This window comes from Pagrus major, chromosome 13 (assembly GCF_040436345.1).
Source record: "Pagrus major chromosome 13, Pma_NU_1.0".
Classification (NCBI taxonomy): Eukaryota; Metazoa; Chordata; class Actinopteri; order Spariformes; family Sparidae; genus Pagrus; species Pagrus major.
In genome coordinates, this window is record NC_133227.1 from 9,256,594 (window position 1) to 9,273,047 (window position 16,454).

Genomic DNA, 16,454 nt, shown 5'->3' on the forward strand with positions numbered 1-16,454 from the left:
GACAAATAAGAAGCTGGATTAACTACTTTTTCCACATCTGTCTCCCGCCTCTTCATCTCACTTACTGTCAGCCGTGTCCTTGATTTTCACCAGGGTCTCGTTCAGAGCTCCCACTGATGCGCCAAACTGTGAGTCGCTCTTCGGGTTCCCTAAGACCAAACGCAGCTCTTCTCCTTCCTCGTACAGTGTGTCATCAACCAGTGACAGAACACACGGCTTCTCTGCCTCGCCTGGAGCGCACAGTGAGATGGTGATGACGGGGCATGTCAAAAAATGTAAGTGGAAGAGAGGATAGAATAAATTCCACAATAATTCTTTTTTTTTTTTTTTACTTTACACAGCATATAACATCTTATTTATATATTTTTTGTCTCTCTTTGTTGTGTTCCACCAGAGTGTTTGGAAGCTGTTTGCACATATTGTGTAAAAAGAATACTGAAAATGACAGCTCGGTAGGTAATGTGTGGAACATCGTGCAAGCGCCTGCAATGTCTGCAAGACACTATTGACTTTGCAAAAATAGTGTGACCAAAAACAGTTTGGAGCTGTTTATTGCATTAAAAAGGTGTAAAGGTATCACTTTCAAGACAGAAGGTAAATCTTTAAAAAACATGAGAGAGAGAGAGAGAGAGAGACAGAAAACATGTGTGATGTGATTACTGAACCACCTGGTAGGAAGGTGATGATAGATGCATCCGTGTTTGGTCGCTCATCAAAGTCAGAGGCGACCTCTGCAGAACCCTGACGGGTGTAACAGCGAATGGTGGATTTGTGTCTGATGTCGCCGCTGCGGTACACGGTCACTGTGATCTGGCCGTCACTCTCCTCTCCGGTGTACACCGCCTCGCGGAACTGGACCTTGGGCACTGTCAGGAGAATTCAAGAGGGATTTAATGGCCGCTTACAGTACGACAAAGGGAGTAATCATGTCTCCCGTGCTGTCTGGGCTGAATTTAACTGGATGAATGGATTTTTAAAAGCAAATCAAATAACATAGCTGTCGCAAGCTTTTTTTGAGCGAACATTGGTGATTAATGTCTTGGAACTATGAATACACAGTGACAGAAAAGTGACAAATAAATTGTTGTGTTATGTTTAGCTGCCATGAAAAGCTAGAAAAACATCGAAGCCGTCGGCCCTTTTCAACACTTAAGGAAGTTATATTCGCTAATTACAATAATCCGTATTCAAACATAAGACATCTGAAACAACAATATTCAATTAAACAGTCAAATATTACATGAACAGTAAGGAGAAACAGGAATCAACAGCCAAACTAACAGCTCGAGGCTGTGCTTTGAGCTAAGTGCTAACATCAGTATGCTAACATGGATCCAGTGACAATGCCAACACACTCAGCACCTTAGTTTAGCGTGTTAGCATGGTAGAATTTGCTAATTAGTGCTAAAATGAAAGTAATGATGAGGATGATAGTAACGTAATGACCCATAAATATAGAAGAAGCGGACAAATTGTAATTCTGACGCTGAATGAAGTTATTACAATTCAGTAGATTTGATGTATTTCAGAAACTGCTGGTGGCAAATTGGTTTTCTTTACCAAATTTTGTGGTATATCATCCAAAAATTGTCAAGACTTTTCATTAAAAGCAACAAAAATGGGAACCTGCTAATATTACTAAAGAAAAAGTCATATCTGTTCAAGTCATCTGAACCAACAACAAACAGACTGAAAGACTGACATTGCCATCCCAACAGCCATGCTCAAAACTAAACAAACTGATAAAATACTGAAAGGTAAAAGTAAATCACACCACTTACAGTCAGACACAGAGTCATTGATGAAAACTGTAGCCTTCCCAGGTTCTCCGAGGATGCCGTTCACTGGCATACGCAGGACAAGCTCAAAGCTCTCAATCCCTTCCAGCTCCGGCTGTCCCAGGTCATCCAGAATGGTGACCCTGAACGTCTGCATGCTGACGCCCGGGGCGAAGTCCAGGTTACGACTGATGCCCACGTAGTCGATGCCAGCTGCAGGAAGGACAGAGAGCAGGATGACGGCGAGTACGAAGGGCCAGCAGATGATCAATCATTTGGAATCAAGCAAAAGCAACAGCTGACTGTATGACCTGGAGCTTACCTTCTGCAGAGACAGGCGCAGCTTTGCGAGAACGGACAGTGATGGTGCCAGTCTTGGACAGATCGGTTCCAGTCCTCCACACTTTGACCTCCAGATATCCATCACTCTCATCTACATGATACTCTACCTCTCCTAAGTAAAACACTGGAGCTGGAGGGCAAAGAAATCAAAAAAGGAACAATTAAACACACGGTAAGTAACTTCTGCCGCTGTGGGTCTCTGAATCAAATCAAAACAGACGTAAGTACCATGGGGTCATGAGAGATGTTCTCTTCTTTGTTAAACAACTACCATTGCTGATGAAAATCTATCACTGCGACTCAGGTAGAAATGCTCACAGACAAGTAACTTTTTAAAGTTTTATTCATGTTACATATAGTCTCGTTCGCCACAAGTCATTTCATGAGGCTTGTGACGTCCCAAAAATGTAGGCCTATCTACCGTTGTACAGAAACTTTGTTCACATTGTTAGCTTTTGGGTAGAAGTAACACGGTTTAGCCACTACAAAAACTGGCTTCAAAGCTTAGTGCTCTTCCCGGGGGCTTGGAGCTAACTAGCTAACAGCAGCTACTGTTAGTAGCAGTTACTCTGGTGATATGCTGCTCCCTATGTGTTTGGAGTATGACTTCGTCAGGTGGCCAAGTCTTACATACTACACCTTTAATTTAATGCAGACATTTTACATATTATATATCTAAATAAGCAATATTTGTTAATTCTTGTAATCTGGTTCTACATTACATGTTCATAATGTTTCATCTTGTGATACCTGTGCTTGTTCTTTGTTGAGGCAGTTTCAATTGTCCGACATCCTGCCATGAATTTCAGGACTATTTAGCACATTAAACATTTTTGGAGCTTACATTGATCAGTACACATTTGGGAACTGGTGGCCTTTTTAGTTTCTAGTTGCCTTCTGCACCTGACAACTCTTATTAATGAAATTCAACCTCATCTGACCCACCTTTTAAGCAGGGTTCATATTTGCGACTGTGTTACTTTACTTTTTTGTTTAGTGTTAATGTTACTTGTCTCCTCTCGTTACGTGTGCACCTGTGGTAGCATTAGAGCAGTCAGCAGCCACCCGCAGTCTGACATGATTCGCTAGTAAAAACCAGCAGCCGGACACAGAGGTCAAACAGCGACAGCCCATTAGTCTGAAGTTAAACTGCAGGGAGGCGTGACCTTTCAACCTTTCCTGGCCTTTCATCCCACCTCATTGTTACCATTCTTCTGACAGGAAACACTAACTACTTCCAACAGAAAAAGGATGCTGTTAGCACTGAAAAACAAGGTCTGTGTGCGTGTGTGTGTGTGTGTGTGTGCGTGTGTGTGTCTTTCGCTGAATGTGGCATAGTGAGATGGTAAGACAGAGAGAAAGAGGCCCCCTAGATGGCTCAAAGGCTTGTTTGAACTGGCATTGTTTCCTGAGGCAGCAAAGTGGAGGCAGTCCAATGTGTATTTGACAGCTTCATCTGTCTCACCCCTCCCCCTCCCCCCCGGCCGTCAAGTCCAAAAAAAATGACAGAATAAAAGTTTTTCTGTGTCTGTTTTAAGCTGCTACTCTCTTTTACTCAGCTCCTTTCTTATATTCTGGCACATAATCCAAAAATAGCAAGCGTATTATAATTTTTTTGTGTCATGATCAAACACTTGCAGCAGTCCAGAGATATTTTCTCTCCTTTTCATTCACATTACTGATATATATATATGCTTTCATATTTTATTTATATACTTTAACTGGGCCGGATAACAAAGGCTAAGAACACAACATAACCGAAGTATTGAGAAAATTTACTGCAGCTACATTTTGACTCTCAACTGAACTTAAATAAGTGACAGCCCAGGGCAAATCTATTCAGCGAGTATCACAGATCAAATGCAGCCTGAAGTCCTCTCTCTGCATCCAAAGACTTGTTTTCTCAATGCATCTATCAGTCTTCCTCGCATATGTTCTCCTCCTACACACTCACTTCACCTAACAGATGCAGTGCTGGTTTGTAATGCAAATAGAATGTGTGTGTTTGCACAAAGGCAGAGTAAAAGGAAAATTACAGATTGTGTAGGTGGGAAAAACAAATGGATAAAAAAAAAAAATACTCCAAACAGTGAGGGAGCTGAGAAGTGTGTTGTTTTGGTAGATTATTATTGCATTAATAGATGCTACGATAATAATAGAGGAACATGTAGGACGCGTGTTAAAAACTTCTGCTCGAGTGCTAATATGCATGTCTGCATTCACACATGTCCCGACAGCGCCCAGGGACAACAAAGTCTTGACACCACGTTGAGTGATGTCTGATGAGTGAAAACTGCGTCCTCTCTCCCCTCCGGGGCCACGTCTGCGGTTTAGCACTCTGAAGCATGTGTGAGGTCTGAGGAAGGTGTAAAGCCAAATTGTGATAATTACTATGTGTGGGTGTCTGTAACCATTTGTGTGTCACTGCGCCTTTAAATACAGTTTATACAGCATTCTCAGCTGTCCTCTGGAGAAGGAAAAGAAAATATCACCCTGAGCCTGAGGTGCTTTTCTTTTTTGTGTTATAAACTCTCATACAAATACAGACATATAAGGAATTGGGCAATGATTAAGAGGAGACGCGACAGGGAGTCATTGTTTTTTCATGCACTGGTCAATTTTGAGATTTTGGGTTAGAACATGTCGAAACAGGAAACATCAAACATGAACCTTCAGGTGCTCCAGTTCAGAATTCTGTTCTGGAAATTTTAGCAAATCAGTGCATTTTAATTGAATGGCCTCATGTGCATATTTACACAGAACATTTAAATTGCCTTAATGTAAATAATCAACTGCAGAGGTTTCCTTGTGATATCTACTAGTTAAAAATTGTACCCTATTCACCAATTTTAGTCTGAAGTTTATGAAATTTTACCTTAAAGTTTTTACGTCCGCTGAACAGGTTATGCTTTCATCCATGTCTGATTGTTTGTTGGTTTGTCAGCAGAATTACACAAAAACTACTGAATGGATTTCTGCAAAACACGGATGGATGGTGGGTCTCGGCTGAGAGTAGACCCCATTAACCTTTGGTGCAGATCAGATAAAAGGATGGATCCAGGAATAGCTTCTCAGGGAATTATGCATGGATCCTGATGACAAAAATCTGGTGTATTTAGGTGGCTGGTATCTATGAGTGAGTACAATGATGCATATCCAAATAAAAATCCAGATCTAGCAGATTTAAATATGTCTACTGAATGCCATTCTAACTTAAATGTATTTTCTGAGCGAGAATCTCCACTTCAGTAGCGCTTACGTTCATGCACCAAACTTTCCAGCTTTATCCCAATCTATATTCTGAAGGTTTTTAAGAAGGGGTTTGCTCATATATCATTCATTGCCTCATTTACTGAGCATTTTATTCCTGACGAAATGTCGAAAAAATTGATTTTTATGGCTGTTGACAGTATTTCCTGATTTATGGAGTAAAAAAGGATCCAAAATTCACTCTGTAGAAAGTTTTGATTCTAAAATGTCAAAAATAATTTTGAACCTGGCTTTATCGAAGGTTTACAATTATTTTCTCAAAATATAAACACGAGTGCATTTTTATTAGATGAGGCTTATTTGCAGATTTAAACAAATATATCGCTAAACTTGTCTTAACGTGAGTCACTGGGGAACTTTCATAGAGATATACTGTAGTTTTTTTCCCCATCCAAAATGTGTTATGCCTCATATATCATGTTTATTTTTATTGATCTTTGCTTTTTGGTGTTAAATCCTGGACAGTTTGACCTCTTCAGGCCTTGTTCAAATATTCAAATGAAACCTCACTGATTTACATTTGCAGTATAAATAGAAACTGCTTCATTTTAAAAGTCACAGGCCAAACAGGTTTGGAACAACAATCTAAGATGTGTTGATATCGGTAAGCTTATCATGGATGGATGGATTTTTGTTTCACTGCATGGTAATGTGCAAATCCTTGGCTTATTAATTTTCTTGTCTCTTTCTAATTTAATTTGTATGCTGCATGTAACAGGAGGCCAAATTAAGGGAGAAAATGAAGAAACGTTTTTGCTGCCTGTAAGCCAATTCAGGATGTGTGGTGGAAGATGCCATGCATGTATAATATAAAATTTAAATAATTTGGTTTCAGTATGTAATGTGTTGCCATATAATGACCGCTCTAATCTACCTCCTGGAGTAGAAAAAAAACCCCACTTTCAATTTACAGCGGGTACAAAATGTACAAATGAGCAATGAGTGAGCAAATCTGCCGCTTTTGGGAAGTGTAACCAACAGTAAAGCTGCCCTAACATTGAGATGAAGGACAGGGCTTCCAAGAAATACTCTGAGCTAATCTACAATTCTACAAACTCAGTTGTGGCCATATGCACTGGGCTGAGAGGGCCTGAGTTGTCCTCTCTCCCTGGCAGGGCAGAAGGAGATGACAACACTCACTTTGAGTCAGACTGTGCAGCCATGCGGAGCGCAACACTCAGGGAGACAGGTACTGTAGACTTTAATCTGATAAAGCACTAAATCTAGCAGACACCCCTGGGTCTTTTTTTCATCCAAAGTGAGAGAAAGCGTGTGTGTGTGTGTGTGTGTGTGTGTGTGTGAGGGAGAGTAAGTGGTAGTGGCGGTGAAATAGATGGAAGGAGAACAGCAGACTGAACTTGACTTTGACCTGGGGGAAGGAAAAATGGGGCTAGAGAGAGCACCAGCAGTCACACAAGTGCTTTTCTCACCACTTACTAGAATTCGAGGTCTAACATTACCTCGGCGTGCATGCACGTAAACACACGTGCACGGCAGACGCAGGCAGCCGCACGCACAAGCACACACGGAGCGTTGTAACTCTTGTTTCGCTATTTTCCTGGGTGAGTTCGGTTAGCACCAAAGTGAAGGAGGCTGCGGTGTGAGTGCCAGGGTGCAGGTATTAGAGCACTGTCAGACAGTGTATTATCCTCCGGGAGGCTAAAAATGACACATCATCTCTCACTGGAGCTGGGCGTTCACAAACACATTTCCATTCCTTTGAACTCAGCATCACGTATGAAGTCTTCTGACAATTTACTAACAATCAGACTGTGTGTCATGTTTCTTGTTAACTAGCCCCAAGATGCATCCACACACACACAAACACACACACATCCAATTTGGCACAATTGCTTGTATCCCTAAATGAGTTCTCGGTAGTAAGTCGTCATTGTTTTATTTATTCCAGTCTGCAGTTTTGGCATTAGCATGACAGCCCCTCTCTGACACTATTCTTTCTGCTACAAACAATTCAGAACTGATTGAAAGAGCTGACAAAAAGCAAGACTCTGACAGGAAGAGGATCAAATGTCTGTGAAAGAATTCTTACTTTTCAAAGATTTTTATCCGAACTTGGAAATACAGCCTGGCCCACATACAACAAAACATGTGTTGCTGAAGACTGAACTAGTATTTTGATGATAGCCAGATCCTCCATACTCAGCTGTCGGTTACCTTATTAGCCAATGCAATATTGTTTAATTTTGGTGTACCAGGTGTAATGAATCTGCTTTTCCTATTTCCAATCTGAAGAAGGGGTAAAAGCTGTGGTGTGGTGGAGTACTCAGATCTTTCCCATAAAGGGTAACACCACCAATTTTATATATCAAGGTGTATTTACAGGTCTCGAGAAACAGAACAGCATAGGTGAAAAAGTAGCCCCCTCAAGTGGTTGCCAGTTTGTGTGCAGTAGCTAACATTGCTAGCAATTGTTAGATCGAAATGTAATAGAGTATATTGAAACAGTATATAGAAATACTCAACTACATTAAGTACATTAATACTGTACTTGAGCACAGTACTCAGTGGCTTTTAATATCACTCCTCTCCTCGCTCTCCCCTAGGGTTAGAGTACCTGAAAAACTTTTCTCCTTCTGTTCTGTAAAGTTATTTTGGATGGCAGCCAACTGCAGATGCTACAGAATATGACGAGTAATGAAGTAAATTTCCACTTAACAAGGTGCGTAGAAATAGAAAAATAAAATTAAACATCCATCTGGAGCGGTGCAGTCAGTGAAAACAAGTCATTTACACCCAGTCGGAATAGATGTAGGTCAACCAGATCTTGTTTTTTTGTTGATATATCTTCCTTAGAACTCGTCTTAGAATATTGGCAAGCACTGTGGGGCTTAAAGTCTTACTCTGAGTCTACTCACAGACAACCGGGGCATATTTTACAGTTTGCATTTTCCTAGTAAAGACGGCAGAATGGCGGGTGAGCTTAGAAGCCTGTACAATGAATTCCACAGTGGATGTAAGGACAGGGAAGAATTCCTTGACACCATCCATATTGCCTTAAAGACGCAGAGCTGCATCGCTGGTATTTGACTAGTGCTCCCTTGAAAAACTTTCACTGTAACAGTCTATAGCATGGCATTTAACAAAAAAAAGCTGGAGCGGAGACATTCAATTTCACTAAGTCTACAAAGTAAATCAATGCAGAGTATGAATGAAATGTTAGTGAGGGCCTGCAGATTGGAATAGGTATTTCCCAGCAGGCCTCTCCTCCCCCTGATAAATCCTCTACTCTATTTCTCCGCCTTTCAGAGGATGTAATCTGTTTTGTCCATGTGATGCTCCAACTGGATGAAAGCAGACCAGGGACATGAGTGATAATGTAGTCCCTCTGGACTGCCGCGTGAGTCTCGATTGTAATTAAAACCTGTCTGACTGACAGCGAGACGGGACTTTGATTCCATCTGTCTGCTGCCGGCGTGCCGTCTTTGTCAAGGTGTTTCCTTGCATCCTGTATGCCTCAACAGCCAGAAAGTTTGTAAACAACCTTAATTGAGAGATCTTTTGCGATATAAAGCCCCTGATGACAATTTCCGAACGGCAGAACGTCTAGCACTGTGAATTCACACCCGCACGCTGTGTTTACGTGTCTCTGTCCGTGACTATATGCATGTGGTGTTTCACCTGAAAGCCCTACTCATACACACACCAAGCAAACATTGATGAAATCTTCTCAGCCTCTCTTTGCAGCCAAAACGGACACATTAATACGTGCATATTAGCAGCGAAGAATCGCCCCGTCTTACCATCATCCATATCTTCCAAGATGTTGACCTTCGTCGTGGGGTAGTGCCTTCCCAGACGCCCCCCGACAGGCAGGGACAGGGTGACGTTGAAGCTCTCTTCTCCCTCGTACAGAGAGTCGTCGATGATCATCACGCGGCACTGCTTCTCCCTCTCGCCCTTGTCGAAGCGAAGGATGCTGCCGTGCTCCTCTGGGCGGGAGATGTAATCCGAGTAGGACAGGACGGTGGTGGGAATTGTCCCTGTGGCGGAACCTTTAGAGGGAACAGGTGAGGACAGTGAAACGTGCTTTTAAATGTGCTACTCATCAAAAACACACGATTAAAACATGTTCGTGAAAAGGCATCAGAGAACTTGAGCCCCCGTAAATATGACAGGTAATTTTTTTCCTGTAATGGATCCACTTCCTTTCAATTTAATCTCGTTCACACTGTTAATGTAGCTATTACGGTTTGTGAAAATGTAAGCTTTAATTACAGTAAGACCATCACATGAGTCAGCGGATTAGTTTTAATGCCAGAACGCCATGGGAACGGACCACCCCCACAGGTCTTCTCAAAATCAAACCTGCGGTAGCCACTACTGTCTCTTGGCATTTAACAACAGTGCCTTCATTAGGCTTATCAGTTTATGCATTACGCCTTCGTGTTTGTCTAAATCTATTTCCCGGCATTTATCTGCATGAGGATGCACGTACACATTGTCACTCTCACCTGATCAGAAAATGAAAGCAATTTGAATGTTGGCTGGCTGGCTCGGTGGGGGTGTATTCTCATGATCATAGAAATCACATAGGAGTACTACAGGCAGCAGTGTGTCTACATAATCCTCTTACTCTTACTTTGATCATAACGGTGACACTATTCTACAGACCACACAGGCTGCAAAATAGCAAAGAATTGAGTAACAAAACTGACTGAAGGATCGGAGTGTGAGAAAAAGGCACGGCTACAAATCTGTCTGCAACTTCAACACCACAGACGGCGCCATGGATTTATCAATACCCAGCATAATTAAGGCTACTGATATTTCAGAGCCATGGTCAGGGCCATAGATTCTAACTAATCTATGGCCCCGTCTGAGGATCAATGACTAACATGTATAACTAAACAACGCCTCTGCCCTGTACGCTCTCTGCTTCAAGGGAAGAAAGAGGGGGGATGCCAGGTTAACAAGGTTGGTGATATCCCAGCACATCTCCCCTCAAATCGCCTTTTGGATAAGCATTAACATTACATTAAAACAACATGGTTAGCATAGTTAGAGGGCACAATCTGTGGTCCAAACATACATTTCAGTTAGCTGTTCTTCAGCTGCTGTTTTGCTTTCTTTGCATAACCTGCGTAACATTTTAATTCAGCATATGTGGTCAAACATTGTTCACTGAGCCTTAAATAAAAACATTCACCATCAGATGTGAACAGTCTTGCCAGCAAGGCAGAAGGCAGGCAGGGCACACTGAGGGTTAACGGGTTAGATGAGGTGAAAAAAGGCTAGTCCATACCCTGCTGTGTGTAGCAGACCACCATGAGCTCCTGGCTGATGTCTCCGCTGCGGTGCACCGGGATGAAAAGCTCTCCCACATCTTCCTCCACTGAGTGGATCTGTTCCGGGAAGAACACCGTCGACTCTGTTTGGAAGAGAGACGAGAGCAAGCAGAGGGAGTCAGAGGGGGGAAAAAAGGAAAAGGGTAATGATATGTATAACAATCTGCAAAAATCCACAGTACATTAGGCCATCAAGGACTGATACAGGCTTTTGTTCTCGCTCTGCATTAGCGAGCCGCAGCTGACATTTTTTTATTCAGATCTATTGAAGTGGTGGTCCTGTGGCGTGCTTATTCATATTCAAAAATAACTCCCAATCACAGTTTTCAGTTTGATGCAACCAGAGGTGCTCTTCAAAGAGACCCCTCAGGAAGTTTTTTTCCACTGCCTGGTGTGTCGCAGACAATTACAGATGCAAGCTCCTCAGAGTGAATCAGCTGGGAGCTTCACATATCGACGACTCCTCTATGCTCCAAAGGGTCAGCCAGACCATCCCTCTTATTTTCTTTCTCTCTATTTCCAACTGCTCTCTCCGTCTCTGAGAGGAGTTTGTGATTGAGAGAGAGACTGAGAGCCAGTGAAAGCATCATCTATCAAAGCGAGGAACTTACTGCCATTATAGAAACAATAAGTGTTGGAGCTATTTTCCACAGACGCACAGGGACCAATAAAAATACTAAAAGAGTGGACTGTGCTTCGGCTCGTCCCAGATCTTCTTGTGACTTTGTTCCCCCTCCCGCGCTCTCTTTGTGAGTGAATGATGGGAACCTCAAAAACACTTGTGGCTTTGCTTGCGCAACAAGAACTTGCGTTAAAATGGCAAGTGCCGGAGCGTGATAAATAGGCGACAACCAGACAGATTTGGATGCTTGATTCAACACCCGGCGTAAAAAAAGAAAAAAAAGAAATCAACACCTGAGATGACTCTTTGGGATGAAGTCATCAACATAAGACAATCTTACGCACCGCGGGGGGTCAAACATTTCTCTTCTCGCACGGTAACTCTCTCTAAATTGTTCTCTCTCCTCTCAATCTTCTCCCCTCTCCTCCAGTTCTCTTTTCTGTCACTGCCTACAATCTGTCACTCCCCAGGGGGGTACAGGGACTCATAGCAGGGGATTGGGGTCCACTGCTTACCTATTACAAACACACACACTCACACACACATACACACACACATACACACATCGCTATACCTTGATTTTCTTCTCTCTCTCTCCCCACACATACACCGCACACCTCCTCTCCTCGCAGTACTTTCACATTTCACCTCACACTTGGCTCTACCAGTGCCTCTAAATCCACACAAGATTCAGAAAAAGCACATTTTCAGCCAAGTGGGTCAAGTTCACCCTCCTGAAGGAAAACACAGAGTCATTTTAAAACATTCATGGGGAGGGTGAAAAAAAACACACATGCTATTACAGACGGTGTTAAAATAGAGTATAGTCGCACCTGATCTTGCTAGGGTTCTTGGCAAAAACAATAAAAAATCTGTTTGGCTTTTATGTTTATGACGAGAACTTCTCCATTATTGATGATAATTTCATGAATATTCGATGGAACAGTTTCTACTCTGTGGTTGTTTTTCTGATAGTTGTGCATTTCACTCATACACCAGCTTGTAAAACCGGTTACACCCCTAAAATGAAACTGCAAATGTAAAACAAACAGGCCACTAGAAACCTCCAGCGGATGGCATTATCAACCTAAACACAGCGCAACGGCAACCTCACAGGACACAGTCCCCCATTTGACGTTCCCTATAGCAGTCAGGAGATTTTACATCCTAACTGAGACAAAGCTTTTATAATTACACAGAGATGTGCTTGAATGCAGCTGGCCTTGCGATTCCATCAGGGGGAAAAAAAAAAATGACAAGACAGAAAACAGTTCATCATTTAGCAAATGACCTTGGTGTAAAATGCAGTTAAGTAAAAGCTCTACTGATGTATAGCATCCTCGCTGTAGAGGAAGCAAGAAAGATATCGCTGTGGCAAGATGCAGGGGCTGCTCGCAGCAAACACTCAAACAGCAGGCTGCCACCTTCATCTTTAGTCAGCACTGTGCATGGATTATATATGAAAGACAGCCATAAAGTTTTGCAGGAGGAATGCTGGGCTATCACACTCTGTAATTAAACAGAGTTTGTGTCTGCTGCAGCACTTTAAGTGGGTGTACCACGAGCAAACGAACACAGAAGAAGCCCAGGCCTTATTATTAATCAAAGTAGCAACAGGCCAACAGAGAATGATGGTATAGCGTACACATTTTTACAACTAAAACAAAAAGAAAACAATAAAGAAGAGCTCCGAACACTGAGAGACTGTCCGTGCTGTTAGAAGAAACTCAGCTTATTACGCTCTCCTTAATTCTGGAACGCTTTCTGTTGAAGCTTAGCGATCCTCTCGCCTTCTCTCGAGCCATTAGCCTAGCTGACACATCCTCCGGGGAGGGAATCTCCGGGCTAACCAGAAGACCAGACAAAGCCAGTTTTCATCATTAGAGAGCGAAGCTGGAGTACAGCTAACACCACAATCATAGCTAGAGCCCATTAGAGTACAGAGTGGCACATCTCTGTCACATTAGACAATCCCCGGAGATGACAGAAAACAAAACAGCCCCTGCCCTCCACACACACACCATAATTAACCCACAGGGGAGGATAGATTGAAGAGCGAGAATGTGAGGGAGAGCGAGAGAGAGAGATCAAGACCGAGTGGAAGAGAGAGAGAGAAGATAAATAAGAGGGGGAGAGCGATGAGAGCAGCTGTTGCGTGTCACCATAATGGAGGTTTCAGTGTTTCCATCTTTGTTGCACATCTATAATTACATAAAAGTTGCACCGAGCAGTGGAGTAATGCATACCAAAAAAGTGCAGGAGAAGTAAGTCTGGCCTTGATTGAGCGGAGCAGCCAGTCTGTCGCACTGCTCAATATTCCATTAACATTTCAATTTGCAGGCACAGACGCAAAGAACGAGGCCTGTGAAAACGGCAGATTACAAACTATTTATGAGAGAAGGCAAAAGAGAAGAAGTTTCAGTAGTTAATCATTGGTTTGACTAATGTTTACCATCACTAAACAGCAGAATCACTCCATTGTCTTTCATTTGTCCAATGATTACAGACAAAAACAATAATCACATACAATGCTTTTTTTGAATGGGTTTCAAGAAGAAGTAAGCATTCTCCTCAGCACTTCCGGTGTTGTAAAAACCCAAAGCTATCATAAATCTCTACTGGCTGTCATGTTAAAACTGTGTTTCCACTCCTTGCCAGGGGGCAGATTTGACATGACTCTATATCTACAGTAGACAATGTTTATATTGACTATTGCTCAGTCTCTTTGTGCCAAGTTGACTGATGCCTCACACAACAAATACGATATGCTGTAAAGGGTGATGTATTTTTCATTGCTTTGTAACAGGAATAGCCTTCTTGAGTGGCAGTTGGGACTTTGTGCGATGTGCATTATGAATGTCTTCGCCGTAGCTGCAGTCTTATTTTCCCGTCAGGTGGGTAAAGCAAACACAACTGCTTTCTATAGGTTCTATTAACCTGTGTGTTCAATCCTCCGCTCTGTCTGTCAGTAGAGATTGCGTTTGAATATCATTTCTAACAATGGATTTCACATTGAAAAGAGACAGCAAACTGAATAAAAATATATTTATGATGAGTTCTTTCCTGATACAATACATTTTTCACAATCTTTGTCAATCAAGTTTCTCATTTGAACTTGTTATAGATGACAACACTTCATATTCTCCACCTGTATTCAATATTTAGAAAAGATTTCTTCCAGGATACAAAATCCTCTGAATGCTCTGACTACATTTCAGATTTTGTATCCGTGGAAAAGAATACCTCCATCATATTGTCACCACAACAATTACTCAGATCTTTTACTTTAAGTTTTTTCTCTTGTTCCCACAGTTGAATGTCTGCTTTTCACTGTGTAGAAAGGTGTATGTGCAGAGTTTGACGCAAGAATGCTGTTTTCACATTCATCATGCCAGTGAATTACTTTTGATGCATTTCATATCAAACACGACTTTTTACTCAAGTACTGTTCATAAGGGTGACTTTCACTTTCACCAAAGTAATGTTTTAGCACAATATCTTTACTTTTACTCAAGAATGACCTGGGTACTTTTTACGACACTGAATACCACATTGTATAAATACTGTGTTACAAAGTAAAAGCAATGTCACAATCTTAATATACTCAAAGTAATGCCCGTTTCAGATTAATATATTTTAATTGGATTATAACCACTGCTGCATTAATGTGTCAGCATGACTTGAATGTTACAGCTGGCAAAGAGGAAGCTAAAAATGTTACTACTTTATATAGTGCTAGCAGCTAAATCTACAATATTATATCATAATCATCCCTCATTATATCATCATTATGTTGATTATATTTTCTATTTACAATCTAAATCTTTTAACTAAAGCTTTCAGTTAAATGTAGTGGAGGGAAAATAATTATTTATATAACAGAGATGTAAAAAGTACCCAAAAGTCATACTTGAGTAAAGGTATTTTGTCAAAATCTTACTTTGGTAAGAGTAACCCATACAAATTGTACTTAAGTAAAAGTCTTAAAGTTTCTGAAATTAAATGGACTTCAGTATCAAAAGTTAAAGTAAATTATACATAGATTTAAATGTATGCATATAGCTACTGTATACACTGGATCAACCTATGATGAGCCTGGTCGATATTCAGCATTTTTCCTGATCATCTGCATGCAATCTGCAAAGTAACCAGTAACTCAAGTTATTAAACAAATGTAGTTGAGTAAAAAAAATTACAAATTTTTGCCTCCAATATGTAATAGAGGAGAAGTACAAAAGTAGCAGAAAATGGAAATACTAAAGTAAAGTACAAGCGCATCAAAATTGTACTTTAAGTACAGTACTTGAGTAAATATACTCATTTAAATTCCATCTCTGCATTATGTAGCGTAGAGTAAGTAATGCAGTACTGACCGTCACTTGGATCCAGGATCTCGACTGTTGCTGTGGAAGGGAACTCCATCACTCCCATCACCGGCTCGGACAGTAGAATCTGGAAGGTCTCGGCCTGCTCGTACTTCCCATCAGTCAGTATCCGAACCCGCCACGTGGCTTTGGTCTGGCCTGGGTTGAACTGGACCTGCCTCTGGGACTTACCCTTGAAATCCTCCTCCATCTTTGCACTGCCATCCTTGGTGCTGATGCCTTGAGAGACAGAGACATTGACAGACGTAAGGATAAAAAATACAAGGAAAAGGGATGGAGAGCGGGCCAGATGATTAAAAAAATGTGACAGAGAGGAAGAAGAGGAGATGAAACAAAGAAAGCGACCACGAAAGGGATGACAGGCAGGAGAGAAACAGATGAAAAACAGATTAGATATTCACACCCTTTAATGTTGTTCAGAGAGTGGTGCGAAAAAGAGCGCTGCGTCTATTTTTCTTCACTGATCACTTACAGAGCCTGAGGAATGTGTGAAATGAATTTGTGACTGAAGCGTTTAAATAAGCATATTCCACCTTACTGAGATGGATTAGCTACCATGATTATTTCCCGAGGGTGAGGTATGCATGCATGTGTGTGTCTGCGTGTGTGTGTGCACCACCTTCTTTTCTCTTCAAGTGTCTCTTTCATTAATAATAGCCCTTTCATGTGAATCCACTTTACAACAATCCATCTAACATTCATGCTCATCGATACACCTCCTTCAAAGTCGGAGAGCTTACTGGTGCCACTG

General features: G+C 41.6%; 1 protein-coding gene across 1 annotated transcript in view; it reads right to left on the minus strand.

The window, feature by feature from the left end:
- Window positions 1-16,454, minus strand: part of LOC141007304 (FRAS1-related extracellular matrix protein 2-like) — a gene marked incomplete at its 5' end in the record, with an annotated part of 65,794 nt that overhangs the window by 13,929 nt on the left and 35,411 nt on the right. The window contains 7 exon segments of the mRNA XM_073479649.1: window positions 66-230; window positions 669-866; window positions 1,782-1,991; window positions 2,101-2,250; window positions 9,152-9,403; window positions 10,654-10,779; window positions 15,692-15,922. Coding sequence (XP_073335750.1) covers window positions 66-230; window positions 669-866; window positions 1,782-1,991; window positions 2,101-2,250; window positions 9,152-9,403; window positions 10,654-10,779; window positions 15,692-15,922 — 1,332 coding nt within the window.